General features: G+C 29.4%; 1 protein-coding gene across 15 annotated transcripts in view; it reads right to left on the bottom strand.

The window, feature by feature from the left end:
- Positions 1 to 12,588, bottom strand: part of LOC127062609 (septin-7) — a 53,337-nt gene that overhangs the window by 4,769 nt on the left and 35,980 nt on the right. For 9 of the 15 annotated variants that reach the window (XM_050991128.1, XM_050991130.1, XM_050991138.1 and 6 more), the window contains 10 exons: positions 9,461 to 10,181; positions 7,801 to 8,008; positions 6,869 to 7,121; positions 6,387 to 6,576; positions 6,111 to 6,276; positions 5,528 to 5,569; positions 4,495 to 4,630; positions 4,241 to 4,404; positions 2,919 to 2,942; positions 981 to 2,279 (listed from right to left, as the gene is read on the bottom strand). In XM_050991128.1, coding sequence (XP_050847085.1) covers positions 2,132 to 2,279; positions 2,919 to 2,942; positions 4,241 to 4,404; positions 4,495 to 4,630; positions 5,528 to 5,569; positions 6,111 to 6,276; positions 6,387 to 6,576; positions 6,869 to 7,121; positions 7,801 to 8,008; positions 9,461 to 10,181 — 2,052 coding nt within the window. In that variant the 3' untranslated portion in view covers positions 981 to 2,131. Of the gene's footprint in view, positions 1 to 980; positions 2,280 to 2,918; positions 2,943 to 4,240; positions 4,405 to 4,494; positions 4,631 to 5,527; positions 5,570 to 6,110; positions 6,277 to 6,386; positions 6,577 to 6,868; positions 7,122 to 7,800; positions 8,009 to 9,460; positions 10,182 to 10,415; positions 10,636 to 12,588 lie in introns of those variants that run through there. The other 6 variants (XM_050991137.1, XM_050991133.1, XM_050991131.1 and 3 more) reach the window with 6 other exon arrangements.

Genomic DNA, 12,588 nt, shown 5'->3' with positions numbered 1-12,588 from the left:
AATTTAAATGTTAAGGAAATATTAATCCGTGAATTATATGTATTTCGTTATAACTCTGATCGACATTGTTTATTTATTTCGAGTATGATCCAGATTTTGAGATTTTGCTATATGATTATCAATAATATATAATGATTATACAAGTGTGACATTATTTAATTTTTAACATGTGTGACGTTATTTAAAATACTAATTGATTTTTCAAATTTATTCTAATCGATTTTATCGTATAAATTATTTCTTCAAAAATGTCTGCCATTAATGAAAATAATTTTACTTCAAACAAGCAACAAATATCGTATTAATACAATCATTTGCAAAATCTAGACATGCTAAGATCATGCTGCATCAACTATATGGGCCCTTTTTCAAAAGGCACATATATTAATTGTGTCGTTAATTGTATATTATGTGTGTGTGTATATATATATATACACATACATACACACACATATGTATATATTATATTATAATATTAATAGTGACTTTATAGTGTACAAAATATTTAATAATGTAAGATTCCGTTTCAAATATTTTATCAATGCGTACGAATTATACAATATTAGAAATGCATATAATCCATAGAAATAGTTTAGTGATGTATTTAATGTATGTATGTATATATGTATGTATCTATGTATATTGTTATGTATTTTTATATAGCGAAATTAAATTTTCAAAATTTAAGTCAAACTTTAATACATATTTGTAGAAATATAAATTACACATACACACACACACATGCATACATATGTATACATATACACACATATATATATACATAAAATAATAAAATAATAAAAAAGAGAACGTCTCTTAATATTAAACAAAAATTATAAGCCAGGTTTAATTTTCGAACAAACATTAATAATCTGGGAACACAGTAATTGTAATGCATATTAGAATATGGCTATAGCATTTCTCATGTTGCTCACACAAAAAAGGCTAAAAAATGAGGGTGAAAATTGTTAGTAAATATCTTAAGAAAGCATTACTTTTATTTGCGAAACAAGTTTGTAACGGTGAAATTAACAATGTATTTTATCATTTTTTGAGTAATTATTTGTAGTGTGTATTCACCTCTGCCAAGCTGTCTCTCAGACAATAAACAATTGCTTTATAATATAATAAGCATTTAAAAAAAAAATTTCGAAGTATAATCCAATGAAAAAATACTTTCTGATGCACGAAAGGGACAGCTTGCTCAGAGTTTACAACTCTTTGTTATTTTATGAATTATATGAAAAATTATCTACGAACAAAAAAATGTGTATTTTTTTTTTCTTTTTTTTTAAGTAGAAAATGAATATTACTGGAAGTACAAAGCTCTCTTATACATTTCTTGTGTATCAAATATTGTGCCAAAAATACACAGTTATATTCTTACATCTAAACATGATAATTCATACAATTAATGTAAGTGTTATCAATGAAATTTTCTTGGTATAATAATCTTTTTCAAACACGACGATAACTTTTTTTTGCAAGGGAGAATAACATTTTTATAAGTGTGTATGATATATAGCAACCATGTAACATTTAACGCAGTACAATGAGATTATGCAGCTATGCCCTCTCTTGCAACTAAAACTAAAATGAGCACTAAATAACGTTCAGTTATTTATCAGTCTGTTTCTCAGTAAGTTCTGTTAATTGAATAGTTGACTTAATAAAATTTTTATAACAATTTTCATTTTAAGGCAATTCTAACTGTTATTTCAAATGAAAAAAAGAGCTATATATATATATATATATATATATATATATATATATATATATAGTGATATTTAATTTTATATTTACATATGAAATAGTGCAAAAAGAAATAAAGTGATATAAGATATAACCTGGCACATACATCTGACTTTTAAATTGTGTTTGATATAAACTTTTTTGTTGAATACATACATATACATACATATACATATACATACATACATACATACATACATATATATATATATTCATTGTCATAGTGAATGTGTTAAATGATATGTGTCAGGTATGTAAAATTAAAATGAATGACATAGAAGATATTCATAGTTTGGTTTAATTTAGCTTAGTTCGCCCGCATCATTAGGGATGGATATCTGACTAATTGATATATTTTTTTTTTGTTATTTTTTTTTGTTTAATCAGGATGCTGTATGACAAGCTGTGTGGGGCTCTCTTGAGGTGATTTGAAACTGGTATGACGGCGAAGAAGACTTCCTATCCCTCGGGAACCCCTCAACGTACCCCCTCCACCTCCAGATCCCTCGGACGACACCGATCCCGTCCTAAATTAAGGACACCCCGATATCGTATACACACAACAAACAGACAAGCGCAGGCATGACATAACATTCATCTGGAAAGCTTTTTAGGAACGAATTTTTTTGTGTATATAACTTAAGTTACTGTTTGTTGCATATAGTATATGAACTTTAAGATAGATATTCTATATAAATCTGCTTTTCTAAAAATACCTATATACACATGTTAAAATAATTTAATAAGAAAAGAAAAGAAAAAAAAAGAAAAGAAAAGAAAAGAAAAGAAAAGAAAAGAAGAAAAGAAAAAAAAAAAGAAAGAAAGAAAGAAAGAAAAGATTATTGCTGTGTAATATTGTAAGCAACAGTACACTTCTTTTAAAGTGCAATTATTTATAAATGATATGTTGACATTAATGCTATGCTATGCAAATAATAATTAGTAGATATTTCGGAAAGGCAAAAAATGTTATTCAAATGTAAATATTTGTTATCATATTAAATTATCTTTATAAGAATAATTCTTTGGAAAATGTGCTCATTTGATTTAGTTTCGAATTGTTCTAATTATTTAAATATATTTTTAATTAAAATAAAGATAGTGTAACGGATATAATGTTGAATATTAAATCACACTTAATATGTATACTCTATCACATTACTTGCCTTTTGTAAAATCGGAAAAATCTGCTGCATGCATTATAAAAAAAGAAAAGAATAAGATATACATGAATATTGTAAAACTATTAAATATAAGTAAATTATTTAATTTGATACTATATTCTAGTTCTGTACAAGAATTAAAATTCTTTATATGAATATACATATATATATGTGTGTGTATATATATAAAAAATAAATAAATAAATAGAATATTTATTATTCTATATTATAAGTACATATACACCATATATATAATTTTTAGATGACAAATATGTGCAGTTTACTGTGCTATTTTGTGACGATAAACGAATGTGAAATAAAAATAAGTTAATGGGTTAAAATGTGCGAACGATTTGATATTTGTCTATTTTATATATCAAGCAGACAAAGCTTTTAATTTGGTAGCTGATATACATGAAGCACTAATAGCTACATTTATGAAAAGCACTATGTCAATTTGTTATTTAAATAAATCATTTATAAATGAAAATGTATTGCTTCACTACCTTACATAATCATGTATGCCATATTAAACAATCCCCAGTCTCAAAAAAAAAAAAAAAAAAAAGAAATAAAAATAAAATCTACTTAAAAATTATTTATTGCGAATGATGTATAGAAGGATCAAAGTATACTTTATACTGCAGAAATAAATACCTTTTTAAATCGTAATAAAAAATTTCATAGCAATAGCATTGAGATCAACAACTCATTATATTCGTACTATATAAACGAGAGTATCAATTTTTTTTTTTCTTTTTTTTTTAATATTTGTAATACGTTTTCTTGTCAATAGACGTAAATAACACGTAATATCTCAATCAATTAATTTTTATAAGAATACATTTACATATAGTAAAGTCTACTGTAATTATCATTGGCAATTTCCTTGTTGTTAATAAATTATCTGTACAAATACTATACTTATAGGAAGGAACTACACATTATTGATATAACTTTCTGTATATAATAAATATTATGATAAAAAAAAAAAAATAATAATAATAACAATAATAATAATAGAAATTCTATATTGTGAAAATAGATGTAACACATTAAGTAACATGTACTTAGGATCATTAAGTTCATCAAAATTTTTTTTTGAATATTCCCCATATCTGATTCTATATGAATAATTAAAAATTAAATCATTATCTCCATTACGACAGGAATGGAAGATTGTTTTTGATACATAATACAGTAAAGGATGAATAGTGTAATCAAAGCAGTAACTTTGTGTATAAAATAAAAATACAAAAATAAAACGTTGATAATTAATATAAAATGATCAAAAGCATTATGTAAATAAATAAATTCACACTTACTCTTTCGAGTTGGCTTCTAAACTGCGCCTACGTAATTCTTCAATACTGTGACCGGTTTGTTGTTCCCACGCTAATTTTTCTGCTTCGAATGCACGTCTTTTCTCTTCTAATTCACGAACTTGTTGTTCTAAAGAGCGTCGCATTTGTTCATGCCGTCTCTGTAACTGTAGTCAATATTTATGTATACAATTTTAAAAAGAACATAATTAAGAAAAAAAAAAAAATCAATGATAAAAACAAACGATAATACTTACATCGGCCTCTGAATCTTTAAGTTTCTGTTTCTTTTCACGAACTTTCATTTCAAATACTTGTTCCATTTCAATTTCCATCTTCTTCATTTTATTATCGTGTTCCCTTTTCTCTTCCTCCAATTGAGCCAAAGGATTCCTATAATAAAAAATAAATAAAACAATTACACACAGATGAACATAAATTATGAGAATATTAATTATAATTATTACATCTACGAGAAATAGTTTTCTTTATCTGTACATTAAATCGTACTAATATACATTGTTAGTTACAGGCATATATGTACGAGAATAATATTCATATATAGGAAATATAATAGACTACCGTAAAGATTTTGTAATATCATGGTAAAAAATATATATATATATATTCCTAATATTTGTTTGAAATATTGTATAGATTTACGAACGAGACATTACAGGGGAGTAGTGCTGTGCCATTTCAATGATGAAAACTAAATAAATAAATAGCCACTAAAAGAAGATAAAATAAAGCAGCAAGCAATCTGTTATTTATATATTTAGGTATATATATATCAATGCCAGGTTTCATAAAAACTAATAAAATAAAAACAATTCTTTTTTTTTTTGCTTATTTCAAATATTCCTGGTTCCTTATATCTACACTTTCTTGGAACTTACTAAATTTCACAATTATTTATAATGCGTTACTTGCAATAACTAATATCGTTACAGAGGGCTCACTACTTCTACCAAATGTAAAATACAATTTTGTGATATTGTTATATATCAGTTTGTGTTAGAAAAATTATGTTTATTCAATTTTATTTTTTATTTTTTATTTTTTTTTATATATCGATAGAGAATATAATATTTACAGACTTATTTATTCTAGCTTTGATGGCTTGAATGCTAAAATAATTGGACTCTTTCAATTTTATATGCAGTGAACCCTCCTTTTTTCTTTTAGCATGACATAATTTCTGAAACTAAGAACTAGCAAATAGAAATTCGACAAGGCTTGTGCACACAAAACCATAGTACATGACCTCAGCCTTATTAAAGGACTTACCACACTGTCATGAAACTGTTCATCACTCCTGGTGGGCACAAACTAACCAATAAGAAATCAATATTAAAATTTATCTATGAAGAATGTAATTAAAAAAGTTTGTCTTTATCAGAGATGTTTTCTTTTTTTCTAAATCTTGTCCTACAATGCGATTCTTATTCTTTTTTGTCAAAAATTATTTAGATTGCGGTAATATATATGCATATATATTTATTTATCTTGCTTTCCAGTAGTTTGCATGCACAAGCTTTTTCCTTCGGTGTTTTGGGAAAAAGAAGAAAACAAGTATAATTGTTAAAGAACTTAGAATGATCAAACATAAAGTATAAGAAGATTATAATATTCCCTCCTATTTAATGGTCGTATATAAATTATTAATCGATATCGTTCCATTCAAATTCTAATAAATTTCTTTAAATGCCTGCATCTTTCTAAATTCATCGTATTACATACTCCATTTAATTTCCATTGCCTCATCTTATCAAATATACGTAGAAAAGAAATCAAAGTTTCGTTGAAATAACGACAAACGTGTATAACTATATTACAATAGAATAATTTCGAATATATATACTGAACGTACTTATTAGAAATTTTTGTCGGTTTTCCATCTACACCAAGGCCAGCCAAAGTCCGACACCGGAAGTTCTCATAATGTATATTATTCGTAACATCTTGTAAATCTTGCAGATGCGTTCGAATGATCATATCTCGCAAGGCTATGAAGTCGCAATGATCTAGATTCTCAACTGAAAAAAAAAGAAGAAGTAACGATGAGAAATAATTTGAATGTATCCATTACAACACCCCATTTTACAACATGACGATACGAAATATAAATAATTAGTTTTTCATATACCTTCAGCAATACCCCATGGATAATTTCTTCCGCGTACTTTCTTTCCATCGTGTTCGACTACAGTATTCGCCCCAACAACGGCGAAGGGAACTCTATCCCTTAAAACTTTATCGAACTTACTATCTTCTTCGTATTCTTCTTCTGGGAATTCATAGATTTTGATTTTGTGTTGTGCGATTTCATTTAATATCTATAGAAAAAAAGAGATGATTGAAGAAAATAAAGAAATAAACTAATTTTTCAAAATATACGTCTAATATATAATAATAATATATTCTATCTATATATATATATTATATATTATATTCTATATATATATATATAATATTTTATATATGTATATTATATATATTCTGTGTAATATATTCTGTATATATATATACACTATAATTAAATTAACGAATTATTATTATTTTTTAAGAATATTTCATTGATAAATATTTTTATACGAATGTATATATATATTTTTTTTATTTACTTACTTTTTTTTTAAAATAAGCACGCTCATCAGGAGTCATCGTATCGGCCTTCGCAATAACAGGTATTATATTGACTTTGTCGTGAAGGCGCTGCATGAACTCTACATCGAGCGGCGTCAGGTCGTGACCCGAGGGCGCGATGAAATAAAGACAACAGTGTACTCGACTGTCGGGTATTTGCCGTCTCGTTACGCGAGACTCGGCATTCAGGAACTCCTCGTATTTCGACTCAATGTATTCTATAACTGGAACCCAGCTGAAGCAAATGATATGTACATATATATTTCAATTATTAAAATTAAGAAACGAGCAAATATACATACATATATATATATATATATATATATATATATATATATGTATAACAAAGTGAGACACCTATCTCTGTAGATTTTATATAATTTATAAATTATCCATAATATGAAAAATTATTCTATATAAAATTTCAATGACTTAGAATTCAATCTTTTATAGTTTTATATATATATATTTTTTATTTATAGTTTTTATTAACTTATTTATTTTTATTATATATATATATATATATAAAATATAAAACAATGATTTCTTCCTCGATAATTTAATTAAAATCGCAATATTCGTTGTAATTGTTTAAACATTTATATTTGCATAATATCAATATTAGTGATTTTATTTATTATAAAAAAATATCAATATTTACTTGATATTGTTTATTTCAACTCGATAATAATTTCATTAAAAATCAAATTTAATTTTGATACGAAACGATTTCTCTATAAATTCATCGTTTCGAATTTATTCAAAATGTCCATATTGATTGTCACACTTTGTATACATATATATATATTATGTATTGAATGTTTTTTTTTGTTTTGTTTCTTCAAGCAAGAGTTTTGATTTTTCCGTGCAATATGCGAAAGGTGAAGAATAAAAATAAATAAAGCACAAATTACCAATTACTATTGTCGATCGCATCGCCAAATCCAGGCGTATCGACCACTGTCAGTGTAAGATTTACCCCATTTTCTTTCAGCAACACCTTGGTCGTTTCCACGGCTACTGTTTTCTTTACCCTGAGACTAGGTCCTGGATATTCCGCGCTGTATATATCGGCCAAAAACATGGAGTTTATAAAAGTTGATTTTCCTAATCCGGATCGACCTAAGAAAGAAAGAAAAAAAGAAAGAAATAATGAACGAACGAACGAATAAAAAAAAAAAAAGAAGAAAAGAAAGAAAAATTTTAAACACTGGAGTAGAATTCTTTTTTACAAAAATATTCATTATTTTTGTTAAACATTTTTTTTTCACGTATTGTTTTCTTCATGTTCAACATGTACAACATGTTGGATTTAATAAAAAAATTTAATAATATAAAGAGATCGATCACAAGTTTATATTTAATCGAATGTATATTACTACAGTATGTATATTAATATTATCCTTGCGTTTGCAAACCTTGAACCAGTACCAGTGGTCATTCTCAAGGGTACGTACTTGAATTGCTTTATTTATGGAGAATGACTCCGTTTATACCGATCCTATTAATAGCAGAGTACTCCGCCCATATTCTCAAATTTCTAGCTTTTATTTCGAACGGGAGAATTCTCATATATATACATATATATATACACAATATATATGTGTGTATCTGTGTGTGTGTGTGTGTATCGTAAAGACGCTTTGTTCTTCCAATAGAATATAACGATACACCATAAGGCACGCAGGCATATATACGACACGCGAGTAAAAAAAAAAATACCCCCAAAATTTAGAAAGTCGAAAGTGAGTCATGGAAAAGAGTTTGGCTCAAGGATTCTCAGTCAACGACGAAATAACGAATTTCATCTACTCTAAGAGTGAGTCTCATATCTTAATGGACGTGAGATTTTAAGACGAGAAATTTGAGAATCACTGAGAACAGCGGCAAGCCTAATCCAGCTGCTCTTGGTATGGTGTGTGTGTGTGTGTGTAGATGCAAGTCGGCGCTGCACGTGTGGAGCAGATGAGAAAGTTTTATAAAAACGATATATATATATATATATATATATATATATATTTTTCGACCGGAATTGAAACAGCAGTGCAGTGTAGCAGCTTAGAGAAGAGAAACGCATAGAAGCCACAAAGAGGAGAAACGGCCTTCCTTTTGTCTTTCGATCTCTTTGAACCTCAAGAGTAGAAGAGACGTTCGTTGTCCTTTGGGCAAAAGGCGGCAATGTACGTTTAATTGAATAGAAACGACGAACGATCCTTCTTCGTTTCGAGGCCCTGACACGACACTGTTTTCGAGCACAAAGTCGTTCCTTTGCTAATATAGCTCGTTAAAATGTTCAAACATATATATTCAAAAGTGCGAAAAAGATCAATTTTAATCAAGTAAAATAAAAAAAAAGAAAACATTATTGAAAGAGGTAAACGAACCAAGATGTCGTAGCGTGTCGGTAAAGCAGAGTGCCTTTTGTTTTCTTTTGTCCTTTTTTCTTCTTTACCGACAGTACCTCGTTCGAGACGATAAGGTAGAACGTTACTTTAACGAGAGAAAAGAAAAGGAAAACGAACAAGAAAATAAGAAAAAAGAAAAAAAGAAAAACAAGAAAGATGAGATACGAACCAACAACCATGATGGTAAAGTCAAATCCCTTTTTAACGGCCTTCCTATAGACTTGGTTAGGTAAATTGGCAAAGCCGACGTAACCATCGAGTTCTTTCGACTTTGTTAACGGTTGAAGCGGTCGATGATGTATGGCGTTAGATGATGAATCCTTGGACTCGTTGCTCCTTGCCGATTCTCTTTTGTTGCTATCCTCGGAAGGATCGTTGTTCTGATTGAGTATCAGGGCCGAGGCCGAGGTAAGGTTGGGATTGTTGCCTGAGGTCGTCGTGGACGACAAAGATGTGGAGGTGGAGGTCGAAGAGGAGGAGGAGGATGAGAGAGGCAAACGCATCTTCGCTGTTGGTGGTATAGAGCTCGTCCCATGACTCGCATGACTTGCGCTAACACCACCAGTGTAAACGCTTGCCGTCGTGCTCAAAGAAGACGAGGATGAGGAGGATATGGAAGCTGTTGATTGGACCGACGTACTGTTGTTGTTGTTATTATTGTTATTACTACTGTTGACGTTCGTACTAGTCGAATTAACAAGGTTCGTTGTGCCACTGCTGTTGTTACTCGTCGTCGTACTGATGCTAGTCGTTGTATTGCCACTCGTAGTCGTTAACGACGATGCCGAAGCTTGGCCTGGTGGTTGAGGTGGTGGAACTGAGGGCACCGAAGGCGATGAGATTATGCCCGTGCTGTCACCTTTGAAGAACAGCTCGCGCTTCGCCTGTATCTGTATAACACAACAAAAGGCAAAACGAAAATTAAAAACGATTATTAGGGATTATGACGATATTTGTTTTTTTTTTAATTTTTGCTTTTTTGTTATCGTTAGTATTATTATTACTTTTTTTTGTTTTAATTACTTCTGCTTGAGAATTTATTGCCCTTGTCTCTTTTTTTTTTCCTTTTCTTTTTGCAATAACTTTTCACAAAACGTATATATTAACATATCCCTATACAACACCTGAGTCCTTCGGAACCTTCGAAAAGCTCGAGACCAATAAGATATATGCCAAGGACGAGAGCCCGTTGAACGACGAGGACGTGTCTCGTCGCTTTTAGAGTTTGTATTATACGAACGTATATCTGACTGCTCCATTGACCCGTTGAACTAGGAGAAACAAACTATCGCTAGATGGTACGTTCGTGTTCTCTCTTTCCCTCTTTCTCTTTCTCTCTTTCTCTTTCTCTCTTTCTCTCTCTCTTTCTCTATTTCTTAATACGGACGCAGCGGACGACGGATACGTACGTTATACGTTCTCAGGAAAGTACGCGACACGCGACTGACATCGAGAGTATGTACATATGTATGTACGATGTACGTATATTGTGTATGTATAATAAGGAAATATATCTTCTTCTTAACAGCATGTATACGGCACGTTTCTACCAGAGAGAATACGAACAATAGGCGTCCTTTGTTACAGGATAGGCTACGTCCTTGTTTATAGTTTTTCTCCCACAGAAATTATCACTAAGTTTCGTCATCGGAATAAATGAAAGGAAAAATGGTGAGTGATATAGATTCACAGATTCTTAAAGGAAAAAAAATGGCGACAAACTTACCGTCGCCATGTTTATTTCCTTCTTAAGATAAATAAAAAAAAAAAAAAAAGAATAAAAAGAAAAGCAAAGTACGAAAGTTTTACGAACGAAATTAAAACTGGATCGATCTGTGAAAGAAAGAAAGAAAAAAAGAAGAGAAAGAAATCAAAAGTATGGAAGTAAGCCGAACAAAATTAAAGTTGGATCGATCTTTGCAAAAAGAATGAAAAAAGAAATAGATGACAAAATTGCCGCCATGTTACTCTACTTTCTAAAAAGATAAGGAAAAGTAAATGAAAGTAGATCGAACGAAATTAAAGTTGGATTGATCTTTGCCAAAAAAGAAAAAGAAAAAAAAACGGAAGAAGAAGAAGAAAAATAAATAAATAAGAAAAAAAAATAATAATGGCGACGAACTTGTCGCCATGTTTCTTTTTTTCCTAAGATGAAAAAAAAGGACCACGCAAATATAAAAGTAAGCCGAACAAAATTAAAGTTGAATTGATATTTGCAAAAAAAAAAAAAATAAAAAAGCGACGAACTCGCTGCCATATTTTTTCCTAAGAAGGATAAAAGAAAAAAAAAAGAAGAAAAAAGAAAAAAAACAGAGATCCGGAAGTACACAAGTTAAACCAAGAAGAATTATGGTTCGATCGATAATTAAAAAAGCAAAGGGAAAAAAAGAAAAAGAAAAGAAAGAGGTTATCGCATAAATCGAGCCGAGTGAATATGGCGAATAGTCAGGTACGATCGATATGCTTTGCATGCAGGTTTCCAAAGCTAGAGCATGTTTCAATATGGTGCTGCTAGTGGTACCGCAGTGTCTTATGAACTTCCGGCCGGAAACCGTGCACTATTGCTGTCCAAGGGATCGAACATGGATCGTGATTATCGAACGAGGTTACGAAACCGATCAATGATTTTTTGTCTTGAAAAAAAAATAAATAAAAAAAATAAAAAAATATAAGACAAAAAAAAATGAATCCTTTCGATCGAATTCGACTCCGTTGCACACCGAATCTATCGGTGAAATCGAATAATTAATCCATAGGAAAGTATCGTATTAAACGATATCGTTCTCTAGCGCTATTAAATCACCGTCTAACGTCTCTAATTACTAAAGATATACTTTACGAATCAGCTAAGAGTAATAATAATTTTTCGTTAGTTGTTCCAACAACTTTATTCAGATGGATTAACTGTGATCGAATTATTGGGCCATGTAACAACACATAGTCTTTCGAGAATCGAGTTTTAATGAAATACATCTTCTATTCTTTTTTTATCATCGTGTTAAATGTTTAATTAATGATAATGTAAAAAAAAACTATTTTTCTATCGTGTCTAAACGAAATCATGTTGTAGAACGTATAATTTTTGTAAAAACGATTTAAACAAAAACAATATTCGTGTTAGAGCCTTTGAAATACTCACATCTAAAAATATCTGTATCTACCTATTTATCTTTCTTTCTTTCTTTCTTTCTTTCTTTCTGTCTGTCTCGTTTAATTTTATTTCATGGTAGAGATTATCAGAAAATTTTCTTTCTGAAAACTCACAAAGTTGCTTTTCCTTCTTTTGCTTACTTGCTT

Source organism: Vespula vulgaris, chromosome 3 (genome assembly GCF_905475345.1).
Source record: "Vespula vulgaris chromosome 3, iyVesVulg1.1, whole genome shotgun sequence".
In the NCBI taxonomy this organism is placed as follows: Eukaryota; Metazoa; Arthropoda; class Insecta; order Hymenoptera; family Vespidae; genus Vespula; species Vespula vulgaris.
This window is presented reverse-complemented; position numbering and strand designations above follow the sequence as displayed.